Source organism: Capsicum annuum, chromosome 3 (genome assembly GCF_002878395.1).
Source record: "Capsicum annuum cultivar UCD-10X-F1 chromosome 3, UCD10Xv1.1, whole genome shotgun sequence".
NCBI classification, from domain to species: Eukaryota; Viridiplantae; Streptophyta; class Magnoliopsida; order Solanales; family Solanaceae; genus Capsicum; species Capsicum annuum.
The window spans coordinates 5,076,115-5,090,700 of NC_061113.1; the positions used below are offsets into that span (position 1 = coordinate 5,076,115).

General features: G+C 35.2%; 1 protein-coding gene across 2 annotated transcripts; it reads right to left on the bottom strand.

The window, feature by feature from the left end:
• Nucleotides 1–3,129: 3,129 nt before the first annotated feature.
• Nucleotides 3,130–11,628, bottom strand: LOC107864306 (E3 ubiquitin-protein ligase PRT1). 2 transcript variants are annotated; one of them, XM_016710634.2, is made up of 7 exons: nucleotides 11,465–11,628; nucleotides 11,179–11,207; nucleotides 10,917–11,096; nucleotides 8,059–8,394; nucleotides 7,781–7,975; nucleotides 4,223–4,335; nucleotides 3,130–3,824 (listed from the first exon to the last, which is right to left on the bottom strand). In XM_016710634.2, exons 1-7 carry the CDS (start codon nucleotides 11,539–11,541, stop codon nucleotides 3,378–3,380), a joined length of 1,377 nt encoding a protein of 458 aa, XP_016566120.2. In that variant the 5' UTR covers nucleotides 11,542–11,628; the 3' UTR covers nucleotides 3,130–3,377. The 2 variants fall into 2 exon arrangements, with proteins under 2 accessions (XP_016566120.2, XP_047264892.1); XM_047408936.1 differs by having other exon boundaries at nucleotides 8,059–8,391; nucleotides 11,465–11,624.
• Nucleotides 11,629–14,586: the final 2,958 nt, after the last annotated feature.

Below are 14,586 nucleotides of genomic sequence, written 5' to 3' on the forward strand. Positions count from 1 at the left end.
CCATAAGAGACAAGATTAAGAATGAATATATTCAGGACAAGGTAGGAGTGTTCTCCATGCTGGACAAGACGAGGGAAGTGGAGTTAAGATAGGATGATTTTAATATGTGAAGAGGAGTGTGTAGATGCTCCAATGAGAAGGCGTGAAAGCTTGATAGTGTTGGGCGTCAAAAGAAGTAGAGGCTGGCTAAAGAAGTATTAATGGAGAGAAGTGGTTAGACTAAAAATGACGCATTTTGATCTTACCAAGTACATGACCTTAGATATCAAAGTTTGGAGGTTGCTAATTAAGATATAAGGGTAGTTGATAATTGAGAATTCTCTTGCTTCCTCCTTACCACTAGTATTACGACTATTCTTGTAATTTCTCGATAGTCGATTTCGACTGTCATCATTTTTTCGCCCGCTAATTACTGTATATCATTTTATTTTCGTTAATGTTCTTTCTTCTGGTTGTTGTATTACACTCTCCATTTCGCATTTATCTGTTGTTTTTGTTATTGTTCCGATGTCTATGTATATCTCCATTTTTCAAACCAAATTCACTTAACAAATTAAGGGGTGGGGTACAGTGGTGGAGCCAGAATTTTTATTAAGGGGTTCAAAAGTTAAAATATAAACTAACCGAAAGGGATTCAACATCTACAATATATACATAAAAAATAATTTAACTTATATATAAATAGTATAATTTTCCGTCGAAGAGAATTCGAATGACCCCTGGGCTAAGGGTAGCTCCGCCCCGGATGGGATGCGGGTGAAGGGGGGTGTTTAAGTTTGGATTCTCAAAGCCCTGCCTTGTGCACAATTAATAAAGTGGGTGGCACTAAACACAAAGTATGAGTGATTGATTACTAGATTAATTATGATAACACCTTAGGAGTCACAAGTATTCCCTCCGTCTCACATTATTCGTCCCAAATTTTCTAATTTAATTTTCTCTTTTACTTGTTCTTTTTTATTAATCAAGAAGAGACAAATTTTTTTTTCATATTTTATTCTTTGCATTAATTACTTTTTCTTTAAATTAAAATGTAAATATCATTTAATAGGGGTACTACGATAAATTAGGCATATTATTAATTGTTTTTCTTAATCAATATGTCATTTTAATTTGGAACAGATAATTTAGGACGGAGAGAGTAATTAATACGTGACCACCACTCGTGTGATAAAGCAAAGTAAGAGGCTTATAGGTTTTGGTAATATTTAGGTAATTAGGACAATCACACATTTATCGAAGCCCCACACACTTACTACCTTGTTTCTTTGTTCATGTAATTAACAATTCCTTTTTCTAATTTCAAGGATTAGCTTTTTGTCCCCTCTTTACTTTTTCTTTTTTTTTTCTTTTAGTATAGTGATTAGTGATTAGTAATAAACCTTAATCCTAATGATTAGTCCAACCCCTTTTAATTTCAATGGTTAAGGATGACTAGATGAGGTCAAGTGTGTAAACATCACCCTCTCCATTCCCTACACCTTTCACTTTTTACATGTTTGATTGTCAATCACTTAGATTTTTTTATTGCGGATAGCAATGATCGATCTGAATTAGACATGATGTGTCATGTTCGAACTACTTCTTACGTCCCAAATTGAGATGACATATTAATTAAGAAAAATAATTAATAACATGGTTAGTTTACCATATTGTCCCTAATTAATGATGTTTACATTTTAATTTGAAGAAAAAGTAATTAATGCAAAGGGTAAAACATAAAAAAAAAAATTGTCACTTCTTGATTAATGAAAAAGAACAAGTAAAAAAGGAAATCAAATTAAAAAATTTGGAACAGGTAATTTGGGACGGAGAAAGTATATGTTAGTGTATGTGAAAACAATAGCGCGTAAATAAATAAAATGAATTTTATTAATTCTAAATTTTAAGACGGAGGAGAAATGGACACACGGAGGATATTCTCGTAGTGGCGTCTCGCGATATTCTTGTAGTGGCGTCTGTCAGTCATTAGTTTGTTTCAATGTAACTTCCAATGAATAATGTTCGATTGACTATCTCATAATGGCGTCTGTCATTCATTAGTTTGTTTCAGTGTAACTTCCAACGAATAATGTTCAACTGATTATCTCGTAATGACCTCTGTCATTCATTAGTTTGTTGCATTGTAACTTCCAACGAATTATGTTCAACTGACTATCTCGTAAAGACGTCCGTCATTTGTTAGTTTGTTTCAGTGTGACTTTCAATGAATAATGTTTCAACTGACTAACTCGTAACGACGTCTGTCATTCGTTAGTTTGTTTTAGTGTGACTTCCAACGAATAATGTTCAACTGACTATCTTGTAACGACGTCTGTCATTCATTAGTTTGTTTCAGTATAATTTTCTACAAATAATGTTCAATTGACTCTTATAATGACGTTTGTTATTCATTAGTCTGTTTCAGTATAACTTAGGATGGCCGACTGCCCTTCTTAATACTTAAAACCTAAAAATATCGAAGAATTTTTTCCCCTCAAGAGAAATATTCAAGGATAGACAGCCACTTCCATTCTAACATCCTCGAAATACCAACAATATAAATTTAGCAAACTCAAACTTTCATTTTTTATCGGAAACAGCCTCTTTACTTCACCACCTAAGGTAGTGGTATGGTCTGCGTACACTTTACCCTCCCCAGACCCCACTATGCGAGAATACACTGGATATGTTATTGTTGTTGTAAGCTCTTCATTTTTTGCAGCTGCACCCATATCAAATTCTTCAAAAATACACTACTTCAACACGCATCCACTGACATTTTTGGAGAGTCCAATCATCACAGCCAACAATGCCGCCCATCTTTGCTTCATTTCTGGCTGAGGAAAGAAGAGTGCAGACCAGTAGAAAGACCTAAGCTACTAAGCTAAGCTGCTGTGGGGGGGACACTCGATTGGATGACTCTGAGGATATGGTTTTGGTAAACATCTATTCTTTTCTAAGAGCTATTCAGAAGAAATAATAGTCTCAGATTGAAACTTGGTAACTTGAGAATATGATACAAGAACATTCTGATAGACTCGATTGGCTCTTGATGTGGTCTGGCCTTGTAAACAACAGAACAAAGGTCTCCGGGCGCTTTGACACCCATCGACTGAAACATAAAAGAGAAAAGAACAGAATGCAAGATTTATATCGCATGAAGCATAACCCTCTTTTCGATTATTATATGAATCCATGTACAAAGTCCAACCGAACAATAACTTTAATACTCCATATAAAGCTGTACAGTATGATAGATATAAAACCATAGGTAAAAGAGTAGTAGAACCGGAAAAGCAGTTCCCATAAGTATTGTTGCAATCTTAAATCCTGATTCGCCGAGTATGAGAGAGAGAATGAACGCAAAGAGTGATCAGAATTGACATAGCATTTGCCTAAATACTGTCTGCAGATTCTCTCCCTCGTTGATCGTCTCCAGTGCCACTTGAGGATATGTTCCCCAACGCAGATTCTCTCCCACCTTGATCGTCTCCAGTACCACTTGAGGATATGTTCCCCACCTGACCATCTCTTAGATCATCTAGAGGTGAGTTGGTCTCTAAGGAATCTTCGTCCAGGTGCTGTGGCTCACCGGAACTATCCTCTACAAATTCAACTAGGCCAATGGAGCCGTCCACTTCAAGTTGATCAGGTTGAAGCCTCAGTACCACATTTCTCACTTGAAATGGCTGTACTGACTCAAATTGGTGTTCTGGTGTGTGTTGCTGATTAAATCTGCCGGGAAGCTTTGACGAGCTTTTATAACACCCTTCACAAAGGTCAAATCCTATTTTCTCCTTGCAGTCTTTGCATTTGTACCGTTCCCCAACAATAGGACACATCTGCATAGAGATTTCCAGTTAAGCTTTGTAAAGTTGAAGTCACGTCGAAGAAACTAATATCAAGGTGCTTAGACAAATCTTCTTGGAAAAATGGAAAGTTTACATCTTTAACTAAGACAGCTTTTTGTTTTTTTTTAGCTATTTCTTCTTATTAAATTTATACAAGTTCACGGTTCAAACTAAGAAGATTGCGACACATCATCATCTTCATAGAAAAGTTCGAGGAAGCAAGAGAAAACCATTATCAACTTTACGGTTAAGCTGCAAAATCAACTAAATATTCTCATTCTCAAAACAATCCAGCAGCCTATCATAGGCCTTCCTGACTTGTTCCTGTATAAAGATGAAGCAGACACAAGTAGGATGACCAGAGAAATGAAAAGAGCAATCAATCTTACCCCACAATGATCACAACCGACTCCAATATGAACTTGCGGTCCTCCACCCGTTAACCATGCGGAAAGATCAAATCTAGGTAGTGATTTGCAGCCAGCAGCTTCGTCCTGATTTTCTGTCATACCAGATAGGAGCTTGTGATAGAAGGTCAATGAAAGCTGAATCAAGGCAATATGACAAAAGATTCTAATTCCAAAGGATATTGCCAGATGCTTCATTTCAGCGCTTTAATATCCAATGCTTGTTGAATTGGTTTACAAACTAAGCGTGCTCCAATATGTCTATGCCCCACCCCAAACCCACCCCTAACCCCCAAAAAACAAGAAAAAAAAGAAAAGTATTGATTCAACTATTACCTTGAGAACAGGAGAGTATTGATTCAACTATTACCTTGAGAACAGGAGGCTCAAGAACCGGCGGTGCATGTAATCAAGTATGACCAACGACAGAAGAACAGCTTATATAGAAGGGGTTTCTACTCTAACATGGTATTCCTTTGCTACACTTAATAACAATAAAGTGCACACAATATTCTTAACAAGAAATTAGCTTTTTTCCCCTCGTTCTTTTGTGCGGTCATGCTAATTAATAGCAATTGTCTAAGCCTAGCCAATTTAGTTTAAAGAGAAAACTGAACTATGTTGCAAAAACTTGGCGCTGACATCCAACACAAGTATGGATCTTAGAGTCTGATCATCATCACTGCAATATTAGGATTGAAAATACAGATAGAAGTATGAGTACATGTGTTAGGGTATTTATTTAAATTATGTCTAAAACTTAGCTACATTTAAGGTTATGTCTAACTCCTGTATAAGAGGGTTAGAAACTCCCAAGATAGTATCAATGGACATTGTGAGTGCTTTCGAGAAGTTGAAATAGTATGACTAATCAAACTATTGGAAAGATGTCAATGGTTACTATATAAGAACCATGGGAGATAAACAAAATAGTCTACACTATCATGGTCTTGAACTTATAGGTACAGCATTATTGAACAAGGATTTAGAACATTATAAAGGTGACAGAAAAAACTTGTACTTACGACTGGTAGACCTACAACAGAGACCACTAATGTATTGTCAACTAAAAAGAGAAACTGAATGTTAGCTATGATTGCCTGATCTGGAGAGTATTTTTAGTCTATCTCTTCCTGACAATTTTATAACTGGTATCCTTATCTAAGACAATCTTATGCCTTTATAAAATAGATGTCTCGACCAATTCTTTGGGTCAAGATTCATACTTAGAGTTCTTTGTAACTTTGTTCTGACAACTTGTCTAATTCTAGCTTCGTAACTTTCCTCATGGTGCGTTTGAGGAGAGATAAGAGATAGGTTGAAGAAGTATCAGGAAAGGTGATTAGACAAAACGTAGCACACTTGCATCTTACCGAGGACATGATTCTAGATAGGCTGATATCAACCGTCGAGGATTCAGCTAGAATGTCAGTAGGTAGTCGAACGCTGTCTAATTTTGCTTATCGGTATTTCAATTATAACTCTCCTTCTATTAGCTTATCTCTAATTTTTATTACTAACTATTGTTTCCTTTGTTTAATTATCATATTATTTGTTGTTACAACAGTTCTTTTCTCTGTTACTTTCATCATGGCTTCTTCACTACTGTATTCCCTTTTATACCTGCTTTGAAAAGCTTTAACTGATTGAGGGTCTATCGAAAACAGTCTCTACCTTCGCAAAGTAGGGTAAGGTCTACGTATACACCACCCTCCCTAGGTCCCACTTTAGCTTTTCTCTTCTTGATTTCACCAAATTGACATCCTTTTTCAAAAGTAACAGAAATGTAGATTTTTTAACAATGAAGGATCCAAAAGATGCAGTGAGCACGTCTTTTTCTTTTTCCTGTACTCATCCTACTCTTCGTCAAAACAGCTGTATCCGGATGACCGAATCAGCAGTTCAGTATAGATCCCAAACCCTTATACTGGAATTCTGTCACAATGCCAGTCATGAATGGTAAGTGATGATATACATAGCTCAAATATCTAGTTCACTTGACCCTCCAAATTTCTCCCACATTCTGCACTATCTAAGGAATTTATTTTTGTATTATCGAAAGGACAAGACCACACCAATAGCAGTAAGTAGGTGAAGGAGCCTTGGAGCAATAGTAAGAACATAAAATTGTCTGTGTATGATGTATAGGTCATGGATTCGAGCCCTGGGGCCTGATTTCACTGACGCTTGCTTCAAGGTAGACTGCCTATATCACACAGCCTTGAAGTGCGACTCTTCCCGGATCCTACAAGAAAACGGGATGTTTCGTGCACTGGGCTACCCTTTTTTCAAGGGTGAGAAAGCGCTACAGGAACTTACAATTGTGCCAGTCACTTGGCATGTCTAATATAACACACTTAGATATTTACAAAAATCTGTCTGCACTAAAGGATAGTGAAAGAATAGACCTATGTTTTAAATCAAGAAATGTTCTCCTTTTTATCTTCAAAAATTAGAAGATTTCTTTCTGACCAACAGTCCACTAGTAGTCAGCAGCAATAGGGTTCCATGTGTTGCACTATCTCCAGAGTAAACACATGAATTTCCTGATTGTCCTTTCAACTTCCGCCTTTATCCGGTGTCACCCCTTACTCTTGCTTTCCCGTACTTCAAACGTGCAACTGAAAATGTTGCAAATGCTGAATGCACCGGACATGCTCTCAAGTTAAATGATTGTATATGACAATAATCCAAGGAAACTTGATGCTTATATAGTTTATAATTCCTGCATTCTAATCTCCTTCGTTGGCAGGAACATATTCACTACAACAAAGGGAACACTTAGGGGAACAACTAAAAGCTTGCCGATGAGACATGATCACAAGAGTATATCTTATCAGATATCCTCAATCTCAAATTAGTGCTCTATTCGGAGTTTCGGACCCATTTCATTTCAATATTGCAAAACAATTTGCGTTAAAAAACTTGGAGGTTTTCTAAAATTAGAGGTTTACTGACTCTCACATTAAGCATACCAACGGCAACTAAGTTTTACTTCATAAAAGGAAAAAAAACAACTAAGCTAATCCAAACTAGTCGGTACCATCTATGGATTCTTAACCTATATTAAACAAATCCTAGATTTTCCATAAACAAAATTTAGTTCAATTAAGCTGCCAATAGCAAATGCTCCTAAAAACTATTCTTTCTCTATCACAAAACCAGGTTTGACCACGTATCAGAACAACAGTTCACTAGGTAACTTGACACCTCTTAGTCCAGTATAGTGAATTCTCATTAGCTACTTTAAGAAGTAAAATGCCTTAAGGAGGTCACATCTTGAAAGATCTGGAACAAACTTAAGCAAATCCGACCTTATAAATAATGCCAAGTTACAAAAGTGCACAAGAAACTGCAGCCTCTAAATTTTGAATGATCACTGAAGCTTGAAATGAATTGTATGTGGATTACGTATTTACATAGAAGACGAGCATAAAATTGTGCGTGTCCCGAATCTATGACATATTACAATATTTAAGATAAAATGGTGAGAGAAACTGTTGGTATGGTATATACATGGAGAAGGAAGTTTTGACATACGTGCTGATGGCATCTGACGAGCAGCTCTGTACGCTGATGCCTTTTCCCTTGATGCATACAACTCGGGAAATTGCTCTTCCAGGTAGTGTGCAAGAATCAAACAAATGTTGGGGTATCCATTTGGATGCTCCAGTTGGCAAACTGGACATCTACATAACTTGTCGCTAGGATTGATCACACAATTTTCACAATAAACTTCAGAAGGAAAGCAGCATGGTAAGAAATGGAACATGGGAACTTAAGCAATCAACATAATAGTTGGAAAAAGTTGAACTGACCATGGCCACAATTAAGAACTACGGGTCGGCATAACAACTGCTTGCAGATACCACAAAGCAAATATCTCATAAGCACCTGCTTTTCACTTGCTCCGGTAATTTCACCTGCAAAGTTAAGATCTTTTGACATTGCGTCCTTACTGGGTTCAGAACTCGATGTTGCGGGATCTAAAGAAACATCTCCTGAGGAATGCTCTCCTTCCTCTGCTGAACCACATTTCTGCGAAGGACCACAATGAGGTGAAGCATTGTCTGGAACACTATCTTTCTTGCAACGGGATTCTGATAAATAATCATCAAACTGAGGCGAACAATGTCCTACTTCCTCCTCCTCCTCTAGAATAAGGAAAAAGAAAAACATCAGAAACTTATAGTTAGCATCTTAAACACTTCCCAGATAATCATATTCCTCTAAAAGCACAATCCCTAGTACAATAGTCAAGCATCAAGCTCTCAGGATGAAAGTGGACATCTACCCATTGACTTTTAAGGGGAAAAAAACTGGTATATACAGAATCTACATAAGATTATAGAAAAAGGATGTTTGACCCCCCACTAGTAACTTTGACATATCAAATGGGAGACACAGAACATTGCCAAACGTAGAAAAACTGAAAAATCTGTATATAATGCATCAACTATGTAATTGATAGTAAATGCATATATGTTCCTTCTACCATATAGAGTGTTAACAATCACATCAACTGCACCAAAATTCTGACTCTAATCCCTCATGTAAATAAAGCTAACAGAAAATGTACTAACCTTGAGAGTTTTAAGAAAAGCCAAAGACGATCAATGCATTACAAGTTAAGCATCCAATAGGAAATGCATTCAACAAACAAAAAGACAATTTCCTATGTTAATTTTCATTAATATTTCCGAGCATAGCATGGATTCTATAAGACTGTAAATAAAACACAAAACTTTCAAATATCATAAAACAGTAAATGTATTAGTTTTGAGAATTTAACACAGCCAAAAGAGATTAACAGATAACAGATTAAGTATCCATTGGGAAATGCATTAAATAAACAACAAGACAATTTGCTATGATTAATTTTTCAGCATCGCATACAGGGGAGGATCTAGGAGGTCGGGAGGATGTTCACCCGAACCCAACAACAACAACAACATACCCACAGTATTCCGACAAAGTGGAGTCTGGGGAGGATAGAGTGTACGCATTCCATACCGCTACCTCAGATGAAGTAGAAAGGTTGTTTCCGATAGACCTCCAGCTCAGGACAGATAACAGATGCTCACCTGAACCCCCTTAGTAAAAAATTACACAGTATAAAGTAATTCTTTTATCTCCTGAACACAAGATGAGATTGAATCAATAGTTAGGAGTTCAAATTTACCGTGAGGTTCCAAGTTCAAATCCTAGACACTACATTTTAATTCTTTTTGAACCCCCGAAATGAAAATCCTAGATCTGCCACTTATCGCACAGGCCTATACTAGTGAAAATAAAGCTCAAAACTTTCAAAAATCACAAAAACAACAATAACAACAGGCCGGCGTATTCCCACAAAGTGAGGTCTGGGGAGGGTAACATGTACGCAGTCCATACCACTACCTCCGAAAAAGTAGAGAGGCTGTTTCCGATAGACCCCTGGCTCAGAATCTCGAATAATACACCAAGATCGTATTGGACTTTCAAAAATCATAGACAGTAAATGTATTAATTTTGAGATTTCAAGAAAACCAAAAATGATTAACTCATAACAGATTTAAGTATCCGTTGGCAAATGCATTGAAGAGGAAGACAATTTGCTATGACAATTTCCGCGCATAGCACACGGGAGTGGATCTAGGGAGTCGGGAGGGTGTTTACCCCAACCCCCTCGGCAAACTGTATATATATATATATATAATGATTAACTCGTGACAGATTAAGCATCCATCGGCAAACGCATTGAATAAACAAGAAGGCAATTTGCTAAGATTAATTTTCGCGCATCGAACATAGGAACGGAACTAGGGAGTCGGGAGGGTGTGCACCTGAATCCCCTCAGAAAAAAATTACACCGAATACATATATATAAAGTAGCTTTTTTTATTTTTTATGTATATATATAAATTTTGAATCTCCTGAACACAAGACAAGACATGACTCAATGGTTTAGGGGATTCAAAATTTACCGTGAGGTTACAAGTTCAAATCCTAGACACTACATATTAATACTTTTTGATCCCCCTAAATGAAAATCCTAGATCCGCCACTTATCGCATAGATTCTATACTAGTGTAAATAAATCTGAAGACTTTCAAATATCATACAACAATAAATGCATTTATTTTGAGAGTTCAATTAAACCGAAGATGATTAACTTACAACAGATTAAGTATCCATTGGGAAATGCATTAAATAAACAACAAGACAAATTTATTATGATCAATTTTCGCGCATCACATACCGGGCGGATCTAGGGGATCGGAAGGGTGTTCAACCGAATCCCTCGGCAAGAAATTACACAGTATATATAAAATAACTTTTTTATTTTATATATATACATAAATTTTGAATCTCCTGAACACAAGACAAGAGGTTGACAACAACCAAAAATGATCAACTCATAATATGATGGTCAAACTACAAACAACAACCAATAATAACAGTAATCGAAGGACGAAACTACCGGAGCAATAAACCAAAAATGATTAATAACTTATTCATTGTGAAACGCATAACAAGCTACCGGAGAGTTCAACAACAACCAAAAATGATCAACTCATAATATAATAGTCGAAGTACTACAAGCAACAACCAATAATAACAGAAAGGACAAGAAACTACCGAAGCAATAAACCAAAAATGATTAATAACTCATAAGAGGCCATCAGAGACTAACCTGCTACTTGTTTTTCCCTTCTTGCACTAGCTAAAGGATACAACTTTACAACCAAAGAGTGCATCAATCTACAAACACTAGGAAAATGATGATAAGGGTGTCGACAAATCGGACAATGTGATTCCCTCCAACTATTCATAGCTTTAAATATACACCAAAAACAAGCAATGTGACCACACCCTACAATCAACAAAATCAATTTTAATAACTTCCCAATAAATTGGAATTCCATTAAACCAATAATTCATCATCATACACTTACCTAGCACAACTGGTTTATACAAAAGTTCCCTACATACAACAAAAAAAAAAAATCAAGAATCAATATAAATCAAATACATACATGATATACACTCCCTCTATCCCTCTATCGCAATTTATGTGGCACAGTTAGAATTCCAAGATTCAAGCTTTTACTACATTTTTCTGAAATAAAATTTATATATTTAAAAACTACGTAAAAAGTACTATAAATAACAATAATTACAGCTGTGTCACGTAAATTGAGACAGAAAAATATTAAAAATGAATTCTTGATGGGATTTTACAGGCAAACACAGCACTGAAACTCATCTGGGATTTCTTCAATTTGAATGTTTTGATGATTTTCTTGAAGATTTTCCATGTTGAAAGCTGCAAAATTTTTGTGGGTAAAAAAAGGATCAAGATTTTAAGCAATATTTTTTTTCCGTCAGCTTTGAATGAAAAAGCCATCTTGAGGGTTTTTGAGATGTGGAAGATGTATATTGGCCCATAATAGAGATGGGCTTTTGGCCCAATAATAAGTTGGGCTATTGGCCCATGAGAAATGGATCTTGAGAGATTATTGGCTTTTGGTTCTTTTTGGTTTAGATCGTTTGATACGCGGGATGGGGTAAGATATGTTCTTGAATAGAGATGGGCTTTTGGCCCATGAGAAATGGATCTTCAGAGATCATGGGCTTTTGCTTCTTTGAGTTTAGGTCGTTTGGTATGCGGGATGGGGTGAGATAGGTTCTTGGCCCATAATAGAGATGGGCTTTGGCCCAATAAGAAGTTGGGCTATTGGCCCATGAGAGAAATGGATCTTGAGAGATTATGGGCTTTTGCTACTTTAAGTTTAGGTCGTTTGGTAGGTGGGATGAGGCGAGATGGGTTCTTGGCCCATGAGAAATGGACCTGAGAGATTATGGGCTTTTGTTTCGTTAACTTTACGGGTTGTTTAGTCACGAGATAAGGTGAAATATATTATGATTAAGCCTGGAATGAAATTTGTACTACGTCTGATTGACGGTATTAATTTATCACGTACCATCAACCAAACGCAATATAAATTTTAGAAAAAATAACATAAATACACATCTTAACTTATTATATTTACACAAATCTCCACACTTCCAAAGTAATTACAAAAATCTCAATTAATTATATATATTTATAAAGAAAAAATTTATCTTCGTTTGATGTATTATGTATCTCGACAGACCCAAAATCAGAAAAAATATATCGAGAGTTAATTATGTATTTTACAAAAGGAAAAATGTATCTTCGTTGGATGTATTGGGGGCTAATTATGTATTTCGACAGACCTAAAATTAAAATTTTCAGTAATTATGTAAAATGTTGAAATTTTTTATAATTAAACTCCAAACTATTGGAATATATGTTGTTTGCCCTAAATTTTATCGCAAGTTTAATCATGGGATCCCACTTATCTCATCCAACTTGGAATTACTTTATTCCATCTTCTATGTAGTATAAAATTAATCCATAAATTATAATTCTATGACTATAATCCCATAATTTAATTTGCATACCAAGCGATCCTTTAGGGCATCTAATTAAGGGGTAGTACTCACGAATAACCATTATTTAGTCCCTATAGTCGAAAAGTAACAATTTTTATTGAGCTTTGAATTTCACAAGCAAAATTGCGATATTATTGTGGTGTTCAAACGTAAAATTTGAAATTTCATAACAATAGCTATTTTCCATATACAAAGCCAAAAAATGACCAGTAAACGTTAGTTTTACCTTATGAAAAATTGGGTTGACTGAGCTATCTAGGATGAAACGGGAGGGACGTGATTTTTAATTAATTGACACAACAAACAACATCCCCCCCCCCCTAAATACACTCATTTTTACAATTTTGAATCATCAATAAACATACACATTTTTCCCAACACCCATTAATTCTCACATTCTCTGGATCTGGATATTGGTGGCTAGTTTTCACCATTTCTAGCAACCAAAGGCGGAGCTAGCCCTCTTTAGGGGTTTGTCCGATCCCGTTCGACGGAAAAATATATTATTTATACATGATTTAAATTTTTTTTTGTGTGTGGTTATAGTAAGTGTTGAACCCCATTCGACTTAATTTTCTTTGAATATTGAACCCCCTTACTTGAAATCCTGGCTCCGGCTCTGCTGGCAACGGAGGTGAAGTTGTTGGTTATTTTCATTGGAGCATTGCCGGAGTTTGTTCAAAACATCAAAGTTTCATTTCCTCGTCGTTGAGCTTTGGTGGTGCTGTGATCTGGTCGTTGATGGTGTTTGGTGGTAGAGTTCACCAAATCTAGAATCACGATGGTGGTGATGTAGATTGTAGTGGTCATTTTGAGTGGTTGATGATTGGAGTTCGTCATTAAGAATGATGTATTTGGTTGAAAATATGACAAAAAATATGTATTAGAATTTCTTTTTTGTGTTACTGATACATAAGATTTCTGAATCAAAATGAGATTTGTATTATTGATACAAAAAAATTATTTTTTGTGTATATATATATACCTAAGAATGATATATTTAATTGATAATATGATAAAAAAATATGTATCATAATTATTTAAGAAATTACTCTATTATCTTTACTGATAAAAGAAAATAAAAATTTGATGAATTAATTAAAGTACATTCAAACGAATACATAAAGTATGATTACTATAGCCAATTATGGTATGTTAGGATTTTTATCCCGATTTTCTTATCAAATTTAAGTTTTATTTTTTTTTATAAGGAAAATAAAAGTAACCATAAATACTTTTACTTTTCCTTAAAGGAAAATATAAATTTTTTCCATATTTGACAAACCTTTTTTTTGGAAGGAAAAGTTTTGTACATCTATAAATAGAAGACCCCTTTCTCATACCATAACACAATAACATTCACAATGTAGTCTTTAAAAAGTCTTTGTTTAGGGAAAGATTTTCTCGCTCATTAGTTTTATAATAGTAGAATTTATATGTAGGTCGATTGGCCAAATAATATAATAATATTAAGCTTTTTAATATTATTTTTATTTGTTATCTGAATTATCACCATCTTGGTTTGCAAACTTTAAGCTTCCGCATGACGCCCTCTCGATTTCGAACCCAACATGGTACACTAGGTTTGCCTCTATATATGCATTATTTCTTGGATATATAATGCAAAACTTGTATGTATTTCAGCAATCAAAAGCTCAAATTATGTGAAGAAATTATTGTTCACATAATATATATATATATATATATATATATATTTTTTTTTTTTTTTTTTTTTCAGTACTTATTTATTGTTGTTAGTTGAAGAACTCTCGAGATGACAAAAGCTTTGACGTGATCCCGTGAATAGAGAAAATTGTTAGCTAGAGTTAGTTTGAGAGGATAACTCTAGAAAATTACTACACTTTATTTTTTTTTAAAAAAAC